Source organism: Temnothorax longispinosus, chromosome 10 (assembly GCF_030848805.1).
Source record: "Temnothorax longispinosus isolate EJ_2023e chromosome 10, Tlon_JGU_v1, whole genome shotgun sequence".
NCBI classification, from domain to species: Eukaryota; Metazoa; Arthropoda; class Insecta; order Hymenoptera; family Formicidae; genus Temnothorax; species Temnothorax longispinosus.
The window spans coordinates 5589825-5605333 of record NC_092367.1 but is presented as its reverse complement, the minus strand read 5'-3'; the positions used below and the strand labels follow the sequence as shown (position 1 = coordinate 5605333).

The window sequence follows — 15509 nt, the reverse complement described above, 5'->3', positions numbered from 1 at the left end:
TTCGGACACGAACCATTAGCACGGACGCAAACCATGTGCGGTTACCGAGCGATACGACGTAGTTGAGTTGCACTTTCTCAGGCGGCGCGTCGGAAAATGCAACACAGCAACACACGAAAAAGGCCGGGATGGCCTCTCTCAGGTTTCTCTCTGGCCATACAAAAAATTTTTAATTTCCACGGTCGAAATAAAAATATATTTCAAATAATTTGAAATTGAATGCATTTTGTCTTTTTCTAATTAAAAATTGCGCATGCAATTTACGCTTCACTCTATGGGCACAATTTGACAATGTTTTTTATTTTATATGTTGAAAATTTCTACATGAAATATTTAACACTTTAAAATATGTAATTTAATTCAGTTCAAATATATATCTATTAAAAATTATAAAAAGTATAATTTGCGCTGCATTGTGAGAGCTCGATTTGACGATGCTACTCCGCTTTTTCAATTTTTAAATTAATTGCAAATTACAGTTAAACGAAAAATATTAAAAGTCAAAGCGCGATATAAATTTCATTTTAATTATGTCTGCAACGAATTAATAATCACGCAGAGAATTTTCAATTTTGAATAACTTTAATTTGAATAATTTTTAGAATTTAAGTGAGATTTAATTTCATCAAAGTACCTACAAGGATAATATCATTAAATCTGGTTGGGAAAATAAAAGGCAGCGAGTGTTAGAAACTCTTTATTAGTTACGTCTGTATAAATATCTGGATTTTAATCATGGCAAAAGAGATTAATAATACAAACCATAATAGTTAACCGTAATAATATCTTCCGTCGTGTAATCAAGATTAATAATAATAATAAGTAAAAAGAACATTGTATATAATGTGCTGATATAACGTCGTAACATTCCGTGAAAAATAGATCTAAAAAATATTTCTATGTATGCGTACAAGAGACAATTACAGAACAACTATTAAAAAAATACCTTCTATATAATATAAATCGTTAAAACAATATGCGAAACGTTATTACATTCACAAAGATCGCTGCGTTTCTTGTATATATATGTAATACACATATCTATGTATACATCTCTCTCTATTTATTATGTATAATTCGTCATTTTGCGATGCATTTGTTATATATCATGGCACATTCGTTTAGAGATATAAAGATCCACACAAACCGTTTGCGATGCGCGCTGTTTACGATCAAGATCAATCTGTTCAAATCCAGTCAAATTTTCGCGTATAAATCCAAGAAAATTATTCGCAAAATAACACTGCATGCTTCTCCGTCGTTTTATAATTCACAGCGTAATCGCGACACACGGAACCAAAATCGGCTAGCGAAATCTATCAAAAATAAAAGAGATCGACCATCCTGACTCGTCTCGTTATTATTAAGATCTTGAAGGAAGACATCCAGGCTCGCGATGGGCGATCCCTTTTAAAGGTACACGACGGTAAAACACAGCACAGCGCGCATCGCTTTGGAAGAGCTCGACGTTTTAGCCGTTCGGTTGGCCGACACACTCGTCCACACACGCATTCCATTAAACACATTAGTAAAGCATTCGATTTTTGGTAATATTAGAAATTCCTTAAGGTCGTACTACGAGCGCATTAAATGTGAGGGAAGCGGCAGCTCGGTAGGCACTTATCTCGCTAGACGATCGCGATTCCGTCGTCGACGCGACGCGGGGATCACCCCGAATTTCGTATATACTAAGGGATACTTGCGTAGGCCTATCTAGTTGCGAAGGCGAATAACAATTGCACTGAACGATCACTCGTTGGAAGCCTAGCTGGGCCTCGAAAAGGTCAGCTTACAATTAGTAAATTCAATTCGAAAACGAGCTACCGCCTGCAGATTAACGGTACGTCCCTAACAGCACATATCGTTCAGTAAAATGTAATTAAAAATATACCTAATATAGGGAGAAAACATCCCTATAATGTCCTATACTTTTATACTTTTAGCCTTCGAACATCCTCAGAATCTACATGCGCTGTTAGAAGTAGAATCGTTGCGTAGAAACAAACGTAAGGGGTAAAGAGACAATTTGCGACAGGGTGGAGGATTCTCAGAATAAATAGAGACGCCAGAGGGAGGGTGAGGGTTAATTAAGAAAACAGAAAGTGTTAATAGAGCGGTGGCGCGTCGCCGGGCCTGTCCTCGGCACCGCGCGACATCAGGAAAATTAATAAAATTAAATGATATGTTGCTTCTCTTGTTAATCCGGTGGTTTCTTAACCGTAAATGAGTAAACGTAAAATTAACTCTACATTAAACCAAGCGCATAATTATCTCTATCGTACTCGAGTTGTACAAGCGAAGGAAAAAAAAAGAAACGAAGAACCTACTGTGCGAATGCAAAAGTGAAACAGTCAGCGTTCTCTTACATTCGACGTAATTGTTACGTCAACTCGCGTCTCGTAAAATTGTATGGCTATCGAGAAAAACGATCCATGGCTCGCGGCTGCGAAAACATCCACGATTAAATACGTTCGTAAGGCTGCTGATCGAAAGCACGAGTGTTACATCTACCTAAGGGCACTTCCTATCGTTTCGCTAATAAATAATCCTGCCGCGTTATCGTTCCTCCTTGTTTCAAAGCGTCGCAGGCTCTTAACGCGTAACGGAAATCACTTCGTTGCTATCCGTTCAAGAACTATCCTCGCATCAATCTCATTTCAATTTCAAAAGCTCGATACGTCGTTGATCTCGATTGAGAAAATTGTTAATTGTACTAAAATAATTTTATCTGTACTTTATATCGCATTTTTAGGCTTGAATTTAGATTTAGGTCACTTTTTTTGCTTTGTTTCCGGACGAAATTATCGCTTCGATTGCATACAGCGGACTTCGTTATTCTCGCTTCTCACTGCTTGTCCTCGTAACGAAAGGTCTTCGTGTTGGACTCCTGCCGACTCGACGTCGTCATAGTGACGGTCTTCTTTTCCGTGACTTTGTGCATCGACTGCTTCATCGTGCGTTCCTCGACGCTGTCGTTGCCCTTGAACGTCGACAATTCGTTGCCGGACGTGTACTGCTTGGTCTCCTCGGTGGTCTCGTAATTGGAGCTGCTGGTACTCTTGCCCGGCGTGGACGAGTAGACCTTCGTCGTGACGGTCTCGATTCTGCCGCCGGGGATGACCTTGCTCTCAACATTCTTGAACGTTTGATGCTGCGGGATACCGCTGCTGAATCGCTGAGTGTCCACCTGCTTCTCGGAACGGAACGTGCTCATCGGACTGACGCCCGAGAACCGATCAGTCAGATACTTGGGCTGATCCTGCGGAGACTTTCGGTCCTCGGTAACTTGCTCCTGGACGATCTTGGGGGTCGGGGACTTCGAAATGGAATACGAGATGTGCTGGGGCGGCGGATACGAGGCGAATCCGTCCGCGTGTTTTCTCTCCGTGACTCCGTAACTCTCCTGATTAATCCTTCGCTCGATTGAGCTGTACTGGCCGGGTGAGTTGTCCGTTATGATCTTTCTCTCGGTGACGATGTACGGACTCCTGTCTTGAAAACCATCGATAGTGTACTTTCTGTCCAGAGATCCGTATTGATCCACGGTAGACCGGTACTGACTGTCCTTCATCTTTCTTTCGAGCGTGCTCTGCGTCGAATGTACCTTTTCCGGGCTTACCAAGGTCTGCTGATCGGCAAACTGATGACTGATGTGCTGCGTGGTGGACTGCAACTGATCCAGGGTGTGATTCATCGTCTGAATAGGCGAGGTCGTGGTCTGCGGCTCGTACGCCCTCGTCTCGTACCGGGTGGTGTAACTCTGGTAGCCGCTCTGATCGCCACCCGCCACGTCGCCGTCTCCGTCGGCCAGATCCGGCCGATTTTTATATTTGGCCAGACGAATGGCGGTCAGCCTGCCTCGGGCCTCCTCTAGCTCGCGCTCAATTCGCAAGACCTCCGAGCGTGCGTCGATTTCCTGCGCGATACCGCCCACCATGCGGCGGTTCAGGACCAACGATCTGTCCTCCTCCTGCTGGATAGCCTGTTGCGCAGCACGTACGAGATTATCGGTAGCACGTTTCACGGCGTTACCGGCCGCCTGCAGACGTTTCGTGCTCTCGCTGTCAGGGTCGGCTTTGACCTTGCAAGCGACCAACAGTTGCGCCGTGCTGCTGGCAACCTGCTTAGCGCTGGAAATCAACTTTTCTTCGGAGCTTACTCCTTGAACGAGAGCGTTCGCGGATTCCACGAGGCTGTGGGTGGCGGCCGCCACCATTCGAGCGGCCGAGATCAGACCCTCGGACCATTGGCCGTCATCGGAACTGGTCAGCGGCGTGCGTGCCACTTTGCCGGTCGCGATGAGTTCTCGTTGCGCGGCACTGGCGGCCTTTATCAACGCCGAAGTGGCGGCGGCGATGGATTTAGCGGCTTCCAGAATCATCTCGTCAAAATTCATGTCCTCGTTAGCCTCCTGTCGAGCGAGAGAATATGTATTACAAAATATAATTTATACTAACAATTGAAATTGAAATTACGCGGCCTTAGAAAATAATTTTTACAAATTAAGATAATCCGCCTTTGACTTTTTTTTCTCTATACAAGAGAAAAGAGGTCTTGCAGTATCTTTAAGAAAGAAATTCTGATAGATAATTCTATTCGTGAAACAGAAGTTAATAGAAAACACGATGAATCTTTCATATCAATATATTATTATACGTGTCTCCTATCTCCTTAATTAATACTCCATTGCGAACGTTGACTTTTCCAATCGCCGTAATAATATGTTCGATTCTCGGTCGATCATTCACAACGACCAAGAAAATCAAACATATCTCGCGGGGACTGGAACGACTCGTGCCATCCACGTGTGTGCCGTACCGCACCTGTTGCTTCGCAAAATTACCACGGAGTTACCACGTGGATACAACTCACCTGGATGCTTCTCCTCGGTCTCAGACTAGCTAGCTTCTTGGCAGCCGCGTCGATACTGGCGGCCGCCCCGAGTAACTCGTTCTCCGCGATCACCGTGGGATCGTCAGGGTCGACCCAGTCGTTGCCCTTCAACAGCTCCGCCACCGCCACCAGCTCCGTCACGCTCTGCGCGATCTTGCGCGAGATCACCGGCAAGGTGTGCTTGGCGTCGCCCGACCTCGACGCTATCTGCAGGATCGCCTGAAGCAGCTCTCGATAATTAATGGCGACATCGTGCCCCGCCTGAAGGGTACGCTCGCACAGCTCGGTGGTCTCGGCGCAATTGTGGGCCGCGCCCTTGCAGATGGACAGCATGTCGCTGATGGCCTTCCTGCCCATGTTGGCGGCGGCGATTATATCATCCTGCTTGCAGCTGTTCCCGGCCGCGACCGCCTTCGCCGTCGATATGGTGATGCTCTTCGTGCACCGCACGAGATCTTCCGGCGTCACGTTGCTCCTCAGCGTCTCCGAGCTGCTGAGCGCGCGGATCTCCTGGGCTATGGCCTCGATCGTGGACTCCAACGCCCTGGTGCCGCGCGTGTGCTCGTCCTCCACGGCCTTCACCGTCTTCAGCAGCGACGTCACGTTGGTCACCATCACCTGTGGACGAAGATTGAATGTAATTTCAAGGGCAAATCGCTAGCTACGCTTGTAACATTAATATCTGCGAGAGAAAGAGAGAGATGGAATATATAGTTAGTGAGTATAAGTTAAAGTTTTAGTGGTGATCTTAAACTGATGAGTAAATACGCTTAAATGCAAGTAATAGTACTATTGCAATGTGTTAACATACGCGAGAGTAATTAGCGCATGTTATGGTTACATGAACCTATCAAACGATTTTCTAATAACGAAATGATAAGCAGAATTATGTGGAAGCGTTAAGAAGCCTGTCAACAGTTCAAACGGAACGCTGTGAATGGAATGTACGTACCTAACGATGATTCGCCTGACAAAGCATTTCGGATGTAAACTCAATTAAGATAAGATTGGAAGACCTCGAAATAAATAACTCGCTAACGCGAAGAAAGTGATACATTTCGGCAAAATTATGTTACATGCCATTTTTTCAGAAAATACAAAGAGATGATATTACATACTTCTTTAATCAATTATTAGAATGCAAGGAGCGACGATGTCTCGCCGATATCTTGCACAATTTAGCAACTACATCGTGTTCTACGTAGAAGTATCGTGTACATAACATGGCTACATATCGATTATTAGATTATCTTATATAGGGTTGCGTTAGAAAATGCGACGACGAGGAGGGAACGAAAATCCGGCTACATGAACAACAGTAAGTCGGAGGTCCGTTGAGCCGGCTGAGAGCTCTCGGAAGTGGATAGCAGACGGATTAGTTCCTCCTCTTGATCGGACACGAACCATTCCGATTCCGAGCCGCCGATGTCGCTCAGATGGACGAACTGCTGCTGCAGCTGCCGTTCTAAGACCTATCCCGCACCGGGCCAGACCAAAATCGTCAATGAGACTAGCACACATTAAAGTCCACCATTCGCATCGTCGAAACATTCAAGATATACAAAACAAATTTGCACTACTGCTGCTGCTATTATCGCGGGACTCGATATCGCATCGAGGAAGGTGAGAGAGGAAGCGTTGTACAACAGGCGGAGAGTATCGTTAAACAAACAACATAATTTTCTATACTGAATGCCGTCCGCCAGATGTAAAAACAACACCTGTTCGCTCAGGTATGTCACACATATGGTAGATAGATACGAAGCTAAACGCGTGGGGATTCAAGGTGGACTTTAATAGCGCCGGTCGTGCTTTGGTCTGGGTATCGTCGCCCTGTGTCCAACGACCTTGCACAATTCGAGAGCGACGACGATGAATTACGCTATCAATTCTGCATGGACGCTACGCGAGATTTTAGTAGTGCGAGAACGAAATCAGTTAGAGGCAAATACGAGGACGTTTCATCAGAATTAAAAGTCAATTAAAGTCCACCCCAAAAAATGTCTCTAAGGATAAACATTCTCCATGGTTACGTTTTGAAACAGCGTTATTAAAACTCGGCGGATTAATAGATTAGGCCAACATCACTGAGAGAGATCTCGTAGGGGGTTTGTAACTTCACCTTACGTAAATCTCTCCGTGAAAGATATTCAAGTTACATTGTAAGTTCTATTTATGTTCGAAACGGTATCATTAGAATTTGGCAAATTAATTATGGAAATTCTCTAGAGTTAGAATTTCATTAGAATATTTATCGTACGTTTTTAGTCTGCGAAGGAGACGTTTCGTTGCCAAATTAGTATATTATTAATCGTTTAGACGGGTTACTCCGTATTTGCGGAGATTAATTATTTACCTCCTCATCATTTCGTTATAAACAACAGGCTTCTTTCCAAATAAGCGTATTCAATCAGATGATAGGCAACAAGCGCGTGATAAGTTTCCAGTTCCATTGTCGTTGTTAGAACGTCACAGGTAGATACCCACAGAAAGGAAAGCGAAAAGGACTTCAGACAGGTGAATTACCTTGGCGGAATCTTTTAGATGCGCCATGCTGGGATCATTGATGGGCTTGCCACTGGCGGCCTTGGTGGCGTGTATGAGATCGCCAAGTGCGGATGCGACGTCCTTCACGGCATTGATCAGCATCACTTGGGCCTCCGGATTCTGACTGCCCAGACTGGCCGCGCCGTACTTGACGACCTCTGCGAGCTGAACGATCGTCGACACCGCGTTCTGCGCCGCGACAGCCAGTTGTTCCTGCGAGGACGCCGCTCCAGCTACCAATGTCTTCGTGTCCTCCACCAGGGCCTTCGCGGTCTGAAGTATATTTTCGCGATGATCGGCGAACGTGTCACCCTCGTTCTCGGCGTGCAGCGTACCGGCGGTGGCGAACATGATGGTGGTGTCGAGGTCGCCGATAATTCCAGAAACCGTGCTAGCGGCATTGATGCACGCCTGAGTGCCGCGCGAGCCTGCCTGCAATGCAGCCAATACCTGTGACACCTTCTCGGTCACGATCTTGCTGTACTCCGCAACCTCTCGCTGAGCGTACGCGTCACCGGGTGCCATTTGGCACGTGCCGGCGGCGCGCACGATATCCGCGCAAGCCCGGCCGAGTTCCTGGACCCCGGTGCGAAGTCTGGCGGACACGTCGGCGTTGGAGGCAGCCGCGGACGCTCCGGAGGTATCGCGAGCTAGTTGAGTGTACTTGTGCGATATGTCGACCGCTAGGGGTCCCAATCTGGCTACGTCGGTGCTCGACTTGGTCGACTGAAATAAATAAGAAAGAGATAATTTACTGATTGTTAATTTTTTATGATTAGTAATTTTTATATGATTAAATTGATTCTTCAGATTGATTAGATATTATATAGGGTGTAATGTCAGAGGCTATTCACCATCTCTTGTGCCAACCGAGCGATCTCTTTGGCAGCTTCGACCATCCTCGTCTGATAATCCACGTAAGAATCCACGGTGTCGATAGTGGACATACGATGATCCTCCAATCTCACCATCGCGCGAGAAATCGTGTCGATCAGACCGGTGACGATACCCGCAGATGTCGATATAGTTTCCAAGGTGTTCTGCAGCTCCTGAAGCGCGTCTTTGGTAGACTCGACGGTTTCGTCCACCTCGGTGTGCAACGCGACAGCCTTCGGGTTGCCGCCGGACTCTTTCGTCACGTAGATCAGCTGCAGCGCGGACTCGGCTACGGTCTTCGTTTGATCCAACAGTATCATCTGCTGCTTCGAATGGACCATATTGGACGCGGCGCCGATCGCGCCCGAGACGAGCGGTTCCGAGTAAAGGGCGATCTGATTGACGGCGTGGCCGACGTTCTCCGCCTCGTACTTGGCAGCGGTACGCAACGGTTCCAGTTTCTCGCGCAGCTCGCTCGCGCTGCTCTCCATCTGATCCGTGAATCCCTGCACGGTGTTCTCGCGGCGCGGCATCAGCGCCTGCGAGACCGCGCTCAGCGAAGCGGCGTCGAGCTCGCGTATTCGCGCCGACAGTTTCTCGATCGCGGCGTCGCACTCCTTCTGACCGGGCGCCTTGTCGCGGATCGACGCCACCAGCGATTTGATCGAGTCGCTAACGCTCTTGCTGTGATTGGCCAGTAACTGCCAGGTCGGCGGGTCCTTCGGGCTGACCGCGAGACTCTTGGCCGCCAGCACCATAGCGCACGAGCCGTCGATAATGGATTTACCGGCGCTTGTGATCGGTTCCTGGGCGGCTCTAGCCGCGATGGATATCTTGGCCGGCTGGCTCGCGAATTCGGGAGAACCCGCGAACGTGCAGAGATTATCGACCGCCTCGAGTAGCGGTTTCGTGGCTTCCGCGCATTTCTCGCGGTTGGCATCGGAATAATTCTGATCGAGCGCCTTGATCTCCTTAACGAGACACGCCGTCGAATTGGCGACGTCCTTGGCGGACTGAACGAAGTGTCGCTTAGCCACCGGGTTGCTGGTCTTGCTGGACGCAAGTCTACAGGCGTTGCAAAGCGCGCTGGTGTGCTTGGCGATCATGGTAGCGGCCGAGAGCACTTGCGGTTGCGTGCTGGTCGGATTGCCGAGGCTCTGGCAACCGCTGTGAATGGCCTGCGCCGCTCGCAGGAATTGTGCCTGATCCACCAGACCCGGTTTACCCGCTACGGACGTAGGATCGCTCACGCCCGCTAGATAGGCCGCTTGAGCGGCTGCTTCGATCAAGCCGCAAATCGAGGAGGAGACTCCACGGACCGCGACGGAAAACTGCTCGTGTTCCGACTTCTTCGCGTGATTCGCGATACCGGTCATACCGTCACCGAGACTCTTACTCTTCTCCATGACGGTCTCCAAGCATTCGAAGTACGAGGCGTCGGAGATGGGCTCGCTCGGATTGTCCAACAGAGATCGCATGGACTGGATGTTTCTGATAGCATTGTCGCACTCGTTCTGCCCGGGTGCCGCCGAAGTGCACACGTCCACCAGGTAGTTTATGGAGTCGGTAACCGCGCGAGCCGCCGCCGAGAGTTGATTCTTCGCGTTCGGCGCAGTGGGATCGGCCGCGATTGATTTAGCGGTCATGAGAAGCTTGCTGGACGTCATGCTGACGTTCTTCAACGACACCACCACCTGAGTACGGGTTTCAACTGTCGTCTGACTTGCCATTTCCATCCCCACGCTCAGCAGATCTCCGAAAGCATTGGTAAATTGTTTCGACGAATTTGCAAGCTGCACGGGTGAACGCACGGATGACACCACGTTCGACGACGCATCGTTCAAATTGGCGGCAGCGTTATTGAGATCGCTCTGCAATTGCCTACGACATAAAAATGCGAAGCGTACATAATTAGTTGTAATAGTATGTATCTGTTATTCTATAGAGTATAGAGATAAGAGATAATTTTAAAAATTAGTTCAAGTCAAACGCGAAAAAAATACACGACTATATTTTAAAAACCAGTTCAGGGTAAACGTGAAAAAAAATACACGACTATGTAAAACTACTTACCCATAATTCTTGCTAGTTTGTGGGAACTCATTCATGTTGAGCACTTGAGTCATGTCGTCGATATTGCGTATCGCTTCGTCGACGTCTCTCTGTCCGGGCAGGCAGGACACGCACTTGTTCAACGAATAGGAGACGTCCTTGGCGACCACGGCTAGATTGGCCTCGTTGTCAGGATCGTCAGGATTTTTCAGTACACGTCGCGCTTCCTTGACTAAACGCAGCGATCGCAGGATCACGTCGTCTGCCGTCATCAGCACCTTCTTCTGCGTCTCCGGCTGATTGGACGTGGCGGCTACGCCGCGCACGGCATAGGTAAGATCCTTTAAGGCCGATGCGGTTTCTCTAGCGGCACTTCCGGTATAATTCTCGTTGCCTTGCTTGGCGGCGGATAACAGTTGCGCCATAGCAAATCCAACGTTCTTCGACGTGGCGCCGAGTCGCAGCGCAGTAGATTCCGTCGTCTCTTCTGGTAGCGGTCTCAACGAAGCGGCCTCGACAGCGCGATAAAACTCTCCTAGCTCATCCTTCAGGCTGTTTATCAGCTCCTCCGCGGCGTCGAGCTCCAGTCCGCCGCAGGCTTCCCTGGCACGCGTTACCGCTGATCGAAGGTCCGCCAACGACGATCCTAACTGCTGCGAGGTGTTGTTCAGCTGCATAGCGGACGCCTGATCGGTGACCGTCGGTAGAACGGCTCTGGTCGCCTTCACCACAGCGGTGCCCGGTTGCAGAAACTGCTCGGAAGCGTTTATCAGATTCAACTGTGCGGTAGGATTATCCGGTTGTGCCTGCGTGCCCTTTACTCCCGATACAAGATATGGAATCTGCTGCGCCATCATGCGACACTCCATGTTGAGCTCCTCCTGGCTGGCCGGATTAGTATTGTGGTGTCCAGCACCAGAAGACGCCGCGATACACTGCGTGGCCGTGGACGCGGCCTGTTTAGCGCACGCCTCTAGACGCGTAATTAGTTTTCTACGTAACGCCGGGGTTGCCGCCGCTGTAGTCGCAGCTCGTAACTCTTCCGCTGCCTGGCGCAGTTGATCCTGCATCCTGGCGTCGTGCGGGCTGCTAGCGCACTGCCGCGCCGCCTCCACCATCTTGGCAGTGGCATCGGCGAGTAGCTTCGCCGCTGCCAGCAGACGCTGTTGCTGCTCCGAGTCTGTCTGCCTCTCCGCCTCGCCTTTGATGCTCTGAATCAGCTGCGCGGTAGCTTGACCGACCACTCTTGCCTGTCGTACCATCTCGCCGGCGTCACCGGTACTGGCGAACAGTCTGTCTGTCGCAACGAAGATGGTTTCCACCGCGCCTTCCTGGATGGATTCCTTGGCGCGCTCTCCTCTAGTGGCGGTCTTGATGTGATTGAGAAGGTCGTTCAAGGTGCGACTGACCTCGGCGGCGGCAATGCTCAGCTCCTTCAGCAAGTTATCATCGCTGCACGTCTCGTTGCAGACTTGAACCAGGCGCTCTACAGCCTTGGTCACCTCGCGAACGGCGTTCATCAGCTGCGTTTGGCAGGCAGGTGAATGTAAGGTCGGCGCTACGACCTTGGCGCAAGCCACGAGCTGAGATGTAGCCAGTGCGCACTGCGTCGCGGCCGATATCACCCTATTCTGTGTGGCAGAGTCCTCGCACGTGGCTGCTATATTCTTCGCTTTCAATACCAGAGCAGCGGTGGTGTTGGCCACGGCCTTAGCGAGCGCGAGTAACATGTCCTGCAACTCGCGATTCGAGTCGTCCTCCTCGCCAATAGTTGTCAATACTTGATGCGACGCCTCACCCACTCTCGACGCCGCATTCAATAGATTTTGTCGCGGCTAAAATGTAAGCAAAAAATATAATTTATATAATGTCCAAAAAACCAGATCAAAAATAGAAAAGAAGGAATAGAAAAAGAAGTTTAAAATAGTAATTCGTGTCTGACGAGCCTTTCAAGTGTTTTTAAAGAAATTACATGTGCATCTTTTAACTCGTCTATGTCACACATAATCGTAGGAAATATAGATTGATCTTACCATTTAATTAAATATATTTAAAAATCTTTATTAGCGAAAATTGCACTTCAAGGATATAGACGAGTTAAAGTCGAGTGCTCAGAAAAAGTCTAATGCATCTGTAAAAGCAAGTCTAATATTAGTGCGCTACGAATGTTAGTGCTTACATATTGTCCGTAGAGCGTAGATGTTATGTAGAAAGGCTGTGGGGAAAGAGGAAAGTTGAAATAGCATTCAACTTCACGGACAGAGATCACGTATTAGTTCTATTATATTTTTTTTATGCAGCTCTCTCCGCTACGACGAACTCACCTCCTTGGTCTCCGGTTCCGTGGCCTTCAGTAAATCTGAGAACGCAGAACAGAGTTTCCTGGCAGCGTCTAACAGTCGCTCGCCGGACGACTCATCGTCCATAAGAGCAGCTATCATCCGCACGCCCTTCGTCATCTCTGGTAGATTCGTGGCGATCGTGGTAATCGCTGCTCCCACTGCGGTGTGATCGACATCGTCCGCTGGCCCGGAAGTCAATGTGACCACCTGGGCGGTCGCGGCGTTCATCGCCGCGATCTGCGAGCCCACGTTCTGCTTGTGGGTGTCGATCGTCTGTTCGATCCATCTCAGAGATGCTGGATCCGTGCCGAGCTCGGGTAACTGAGCCTTCGTGGTGAGCTCCGTCTCGGCGATGTGGATCACCTCGTGACCAGCGGTGATGGTCGATAATAAGGCACGTTGCGGTTCAGATAGGACGGATGTCACCTTAGTTTGTTGGACCTAGTTTCAAACGTTCATACATTGTAAACTTACGTATGGCCGTTGTAAACCTGATTGATTGGCGGTATCATAAAAAAGATATTTCTCGCGTAAACAAATGCAAGTAGGAATAAAATAATTTCGCTTATAACGGTCAATCAACGAACGAAATGCACGTACATAACGAAGCGATAAACTGCAACAAATAGTTGCGGCGATACAGAGTTTACTGATATTGATTGATTACGAGCAAGTATTCTGTCGAGAAAGCATGAATCGCAAGTTACAGAGATTTTATCTATCCAGTAAGCGCTGTACCGAGAGAGAGAGAGAGAGAAAAAGATAGTCGATCGACGAACATGAAATGCAAACGAATCAAACCGGAGAAGTAAAATGAACGGTCTATAAACAAAGAATAAGAGATAACTGAAAATGTATCGTGGTGTACCTACTCTGTGTCCGCAATAGAAGGCGCCTAGCATGAAAATAAATTTAACCGTCTATTAGTCCCTTAAAATTTCGCTTTCTAACGTGCAGTATAATGATCGGTGCGACTTTAGACATTCACAAGAAATATAATACCGTCCTAAATACATATATATTCCCATAATCGATTAATAATTACACATTAGAGAGACGCACGATTTGCTAGTCGAAAGTTCCCAAAGGATCTCCAATTTTTACACTTCAAGACGCATATATATTTATAACAAGCAACTAAAAGACACCGACATGAGCTTGAGAGCAGCTTGGGTGCTTTTTAACTGTGCTTACCATAGGCGGAGCATGGGCGATGTTCACCTGTCCACTGACGGTTGTGTACTGGGCACCACCTATGTGACCGGTTCCATATGGTCGAGCCCCTATAAATCACACCATGCACTCTAACTCTATGGCTATATTTACAATTATTGACAATCCCGATCGAGTCCTCGATACTGTAAATCTATTCGTTTAGACAATAATTTTCTGTTGAAAGCTAAAAGCAAGTTTAATATATATGCTTAATTATTTGATCTTATAAGCAACACTTTCACGAACGCCTGAAGCTAGTTAAACGTGTATTTACAAAATGAAAGGTGTATGTATGTACAAAAACACATATGAACAGCTAAGATCCGAGGATTCAATCGTGCAAAAATTTGCTAATTAGTTTTTCTTTCTAAGTATACATTGAGTAAAAGAGCGGTGTATCAGGATTTACGTTTAAAAATTTAAAGCAGACATAATTTTTAATTTATGAAAATATTATATTCTCATAAGCTACCATATACACCCAAATAAAAATCTGATAATTATATATTATATAATCGCTGTTGATATAACAAAAGAATATCTTTAGAAACAGTCCTAATCAAATTATCTGGAAAATAAAACGTGAAATAATAAATTATAATTTCGCTTACCATCTCCTCCCGCTCTCATAACAGCTGGTATCGCGACTGAGACGGCTTCTACATTCCCTTTACCAACATTGCTGGTCTCATGTTGCATGATGGTGGCTCTGTCGAATGAAAATGCACGTGTAAAATCTCGAAGTCAAGCATCACTCTTATTTAACGCAAATTATACCCATTAGAATCGGAAACAGCTCTAACACATTTGTTTGCGTGGCGTCTTAGAAACTCTTCCATGATCACATCGGATTAACGCGAAATATTGTCGCGAAATCTTGTTAGGACGTGACGCGTGATTGAACGTAAGTCGGTCGCTTTAAGACGAGTCCGACTCTCGTCGAGAACTGATAATTGCTCTAACAGTATCTTAATGGCTATTATTACTTCGATCCACACGTGGCTCGGAGAAGCTAACATGTATTGAGAGCATGAGAGATACTCACTTTAACGGCGACACGCTATCCTCCACCATGGTGGATCCCTCGTCCCCCTCGATACCGAAGTGATCCTTCGCTTTCTGCTTCTTCAGGATAATGTCGATATAACCGGCGATCAGTTGGAGTATCTGCTCTGCTTCGGTAGTCTGTACACTGTAATATTGGTCAGAATAGTCGCCGAAGTCGAGGGTAAAGGTATTCGGCGAGGCGCCCCAACGCCGCACGGTCGTCAACGGCCACGTCTTCAGAATCTCCTTCGTCTTCTCGTCGAGTCGCAGGACCGAATCCTTCGTCACGCCGAGTAGACGCGGCACCAGCTTGTTCTTGCCCTTCATCTTCTCTTTCACCAAGAAGAACGTGACGCCGTACGTATTCAGCGACCTGGCGGTTTTCGTGTACAGAACCTTGGCGTCCAGCTCTGAGAGTCCAATGTGTTTTTTGTGCTCCGCGAAGACCTTCTTTTCAATTCCTTTCACCTTCACATACGATTGCGGCAGAAATTCTTTAAGACTGAAAAAGAACGCGACATAAGTAAAACATTAATC

General features: G+C 47.6%; 1 protein-coding gene across 5 annotated transcripts in view; it reads right to left on the bottom strand.

Annotated features, from left to right (window-relative positions):
• Window positions 1-684: 684 nt before the first annotated feature.
• Window positions 685-15509, bottom strand: part of Rhea (Talin_middle and talin-RS domain-containing protein rhea) — a 42448-nt gene continuing 27623 nt past the window's right edge. For 4 of the 5 annotated variants that reach the window (XM_071789792.1, XM_071789794.1, XM_071789790.1 and 1 more), the window contains 10 exons: window positions 14971-15474; window positions 14537-14634; window positions 13905-13993; window positions 12693-13151; window positions 12548-12583; window positions 10390-12203; window positions 8295-10197; window positions 7420-8166; window positions 4873-5511; window positions 685-4411 (listed from right to left, as the gene is read on the bottom strand). In XM_071789792.1, coding sequence (XP_071645893.1) covers window positions 2846-4411; window positions 4873-5511; window positions 7420-8166; window positions 8295-10197; window positions 10390-12203; window positions 12548-12583; window positions 12693-13151; window positions 13905-13993; window positions 14537-14634; window positions 14971-15474 — 7855 coding nt within the window. In that variant the 3' untranslated portion in view covers window positions 685-2845. The remainder of the gene's footprint in view (window positions 4412-4872; window positions 5512-7419; window positions 8167-8294; window positions 10198-10389; window positions 12204-12547; window positions 12584-12692; window positions 13152-13904; window positions 13994-14536; window positions 14635-14970; window positions 15475-15509) is intronic. The other variant, XM_071789791.1, reaches the window with a different exon arrangement.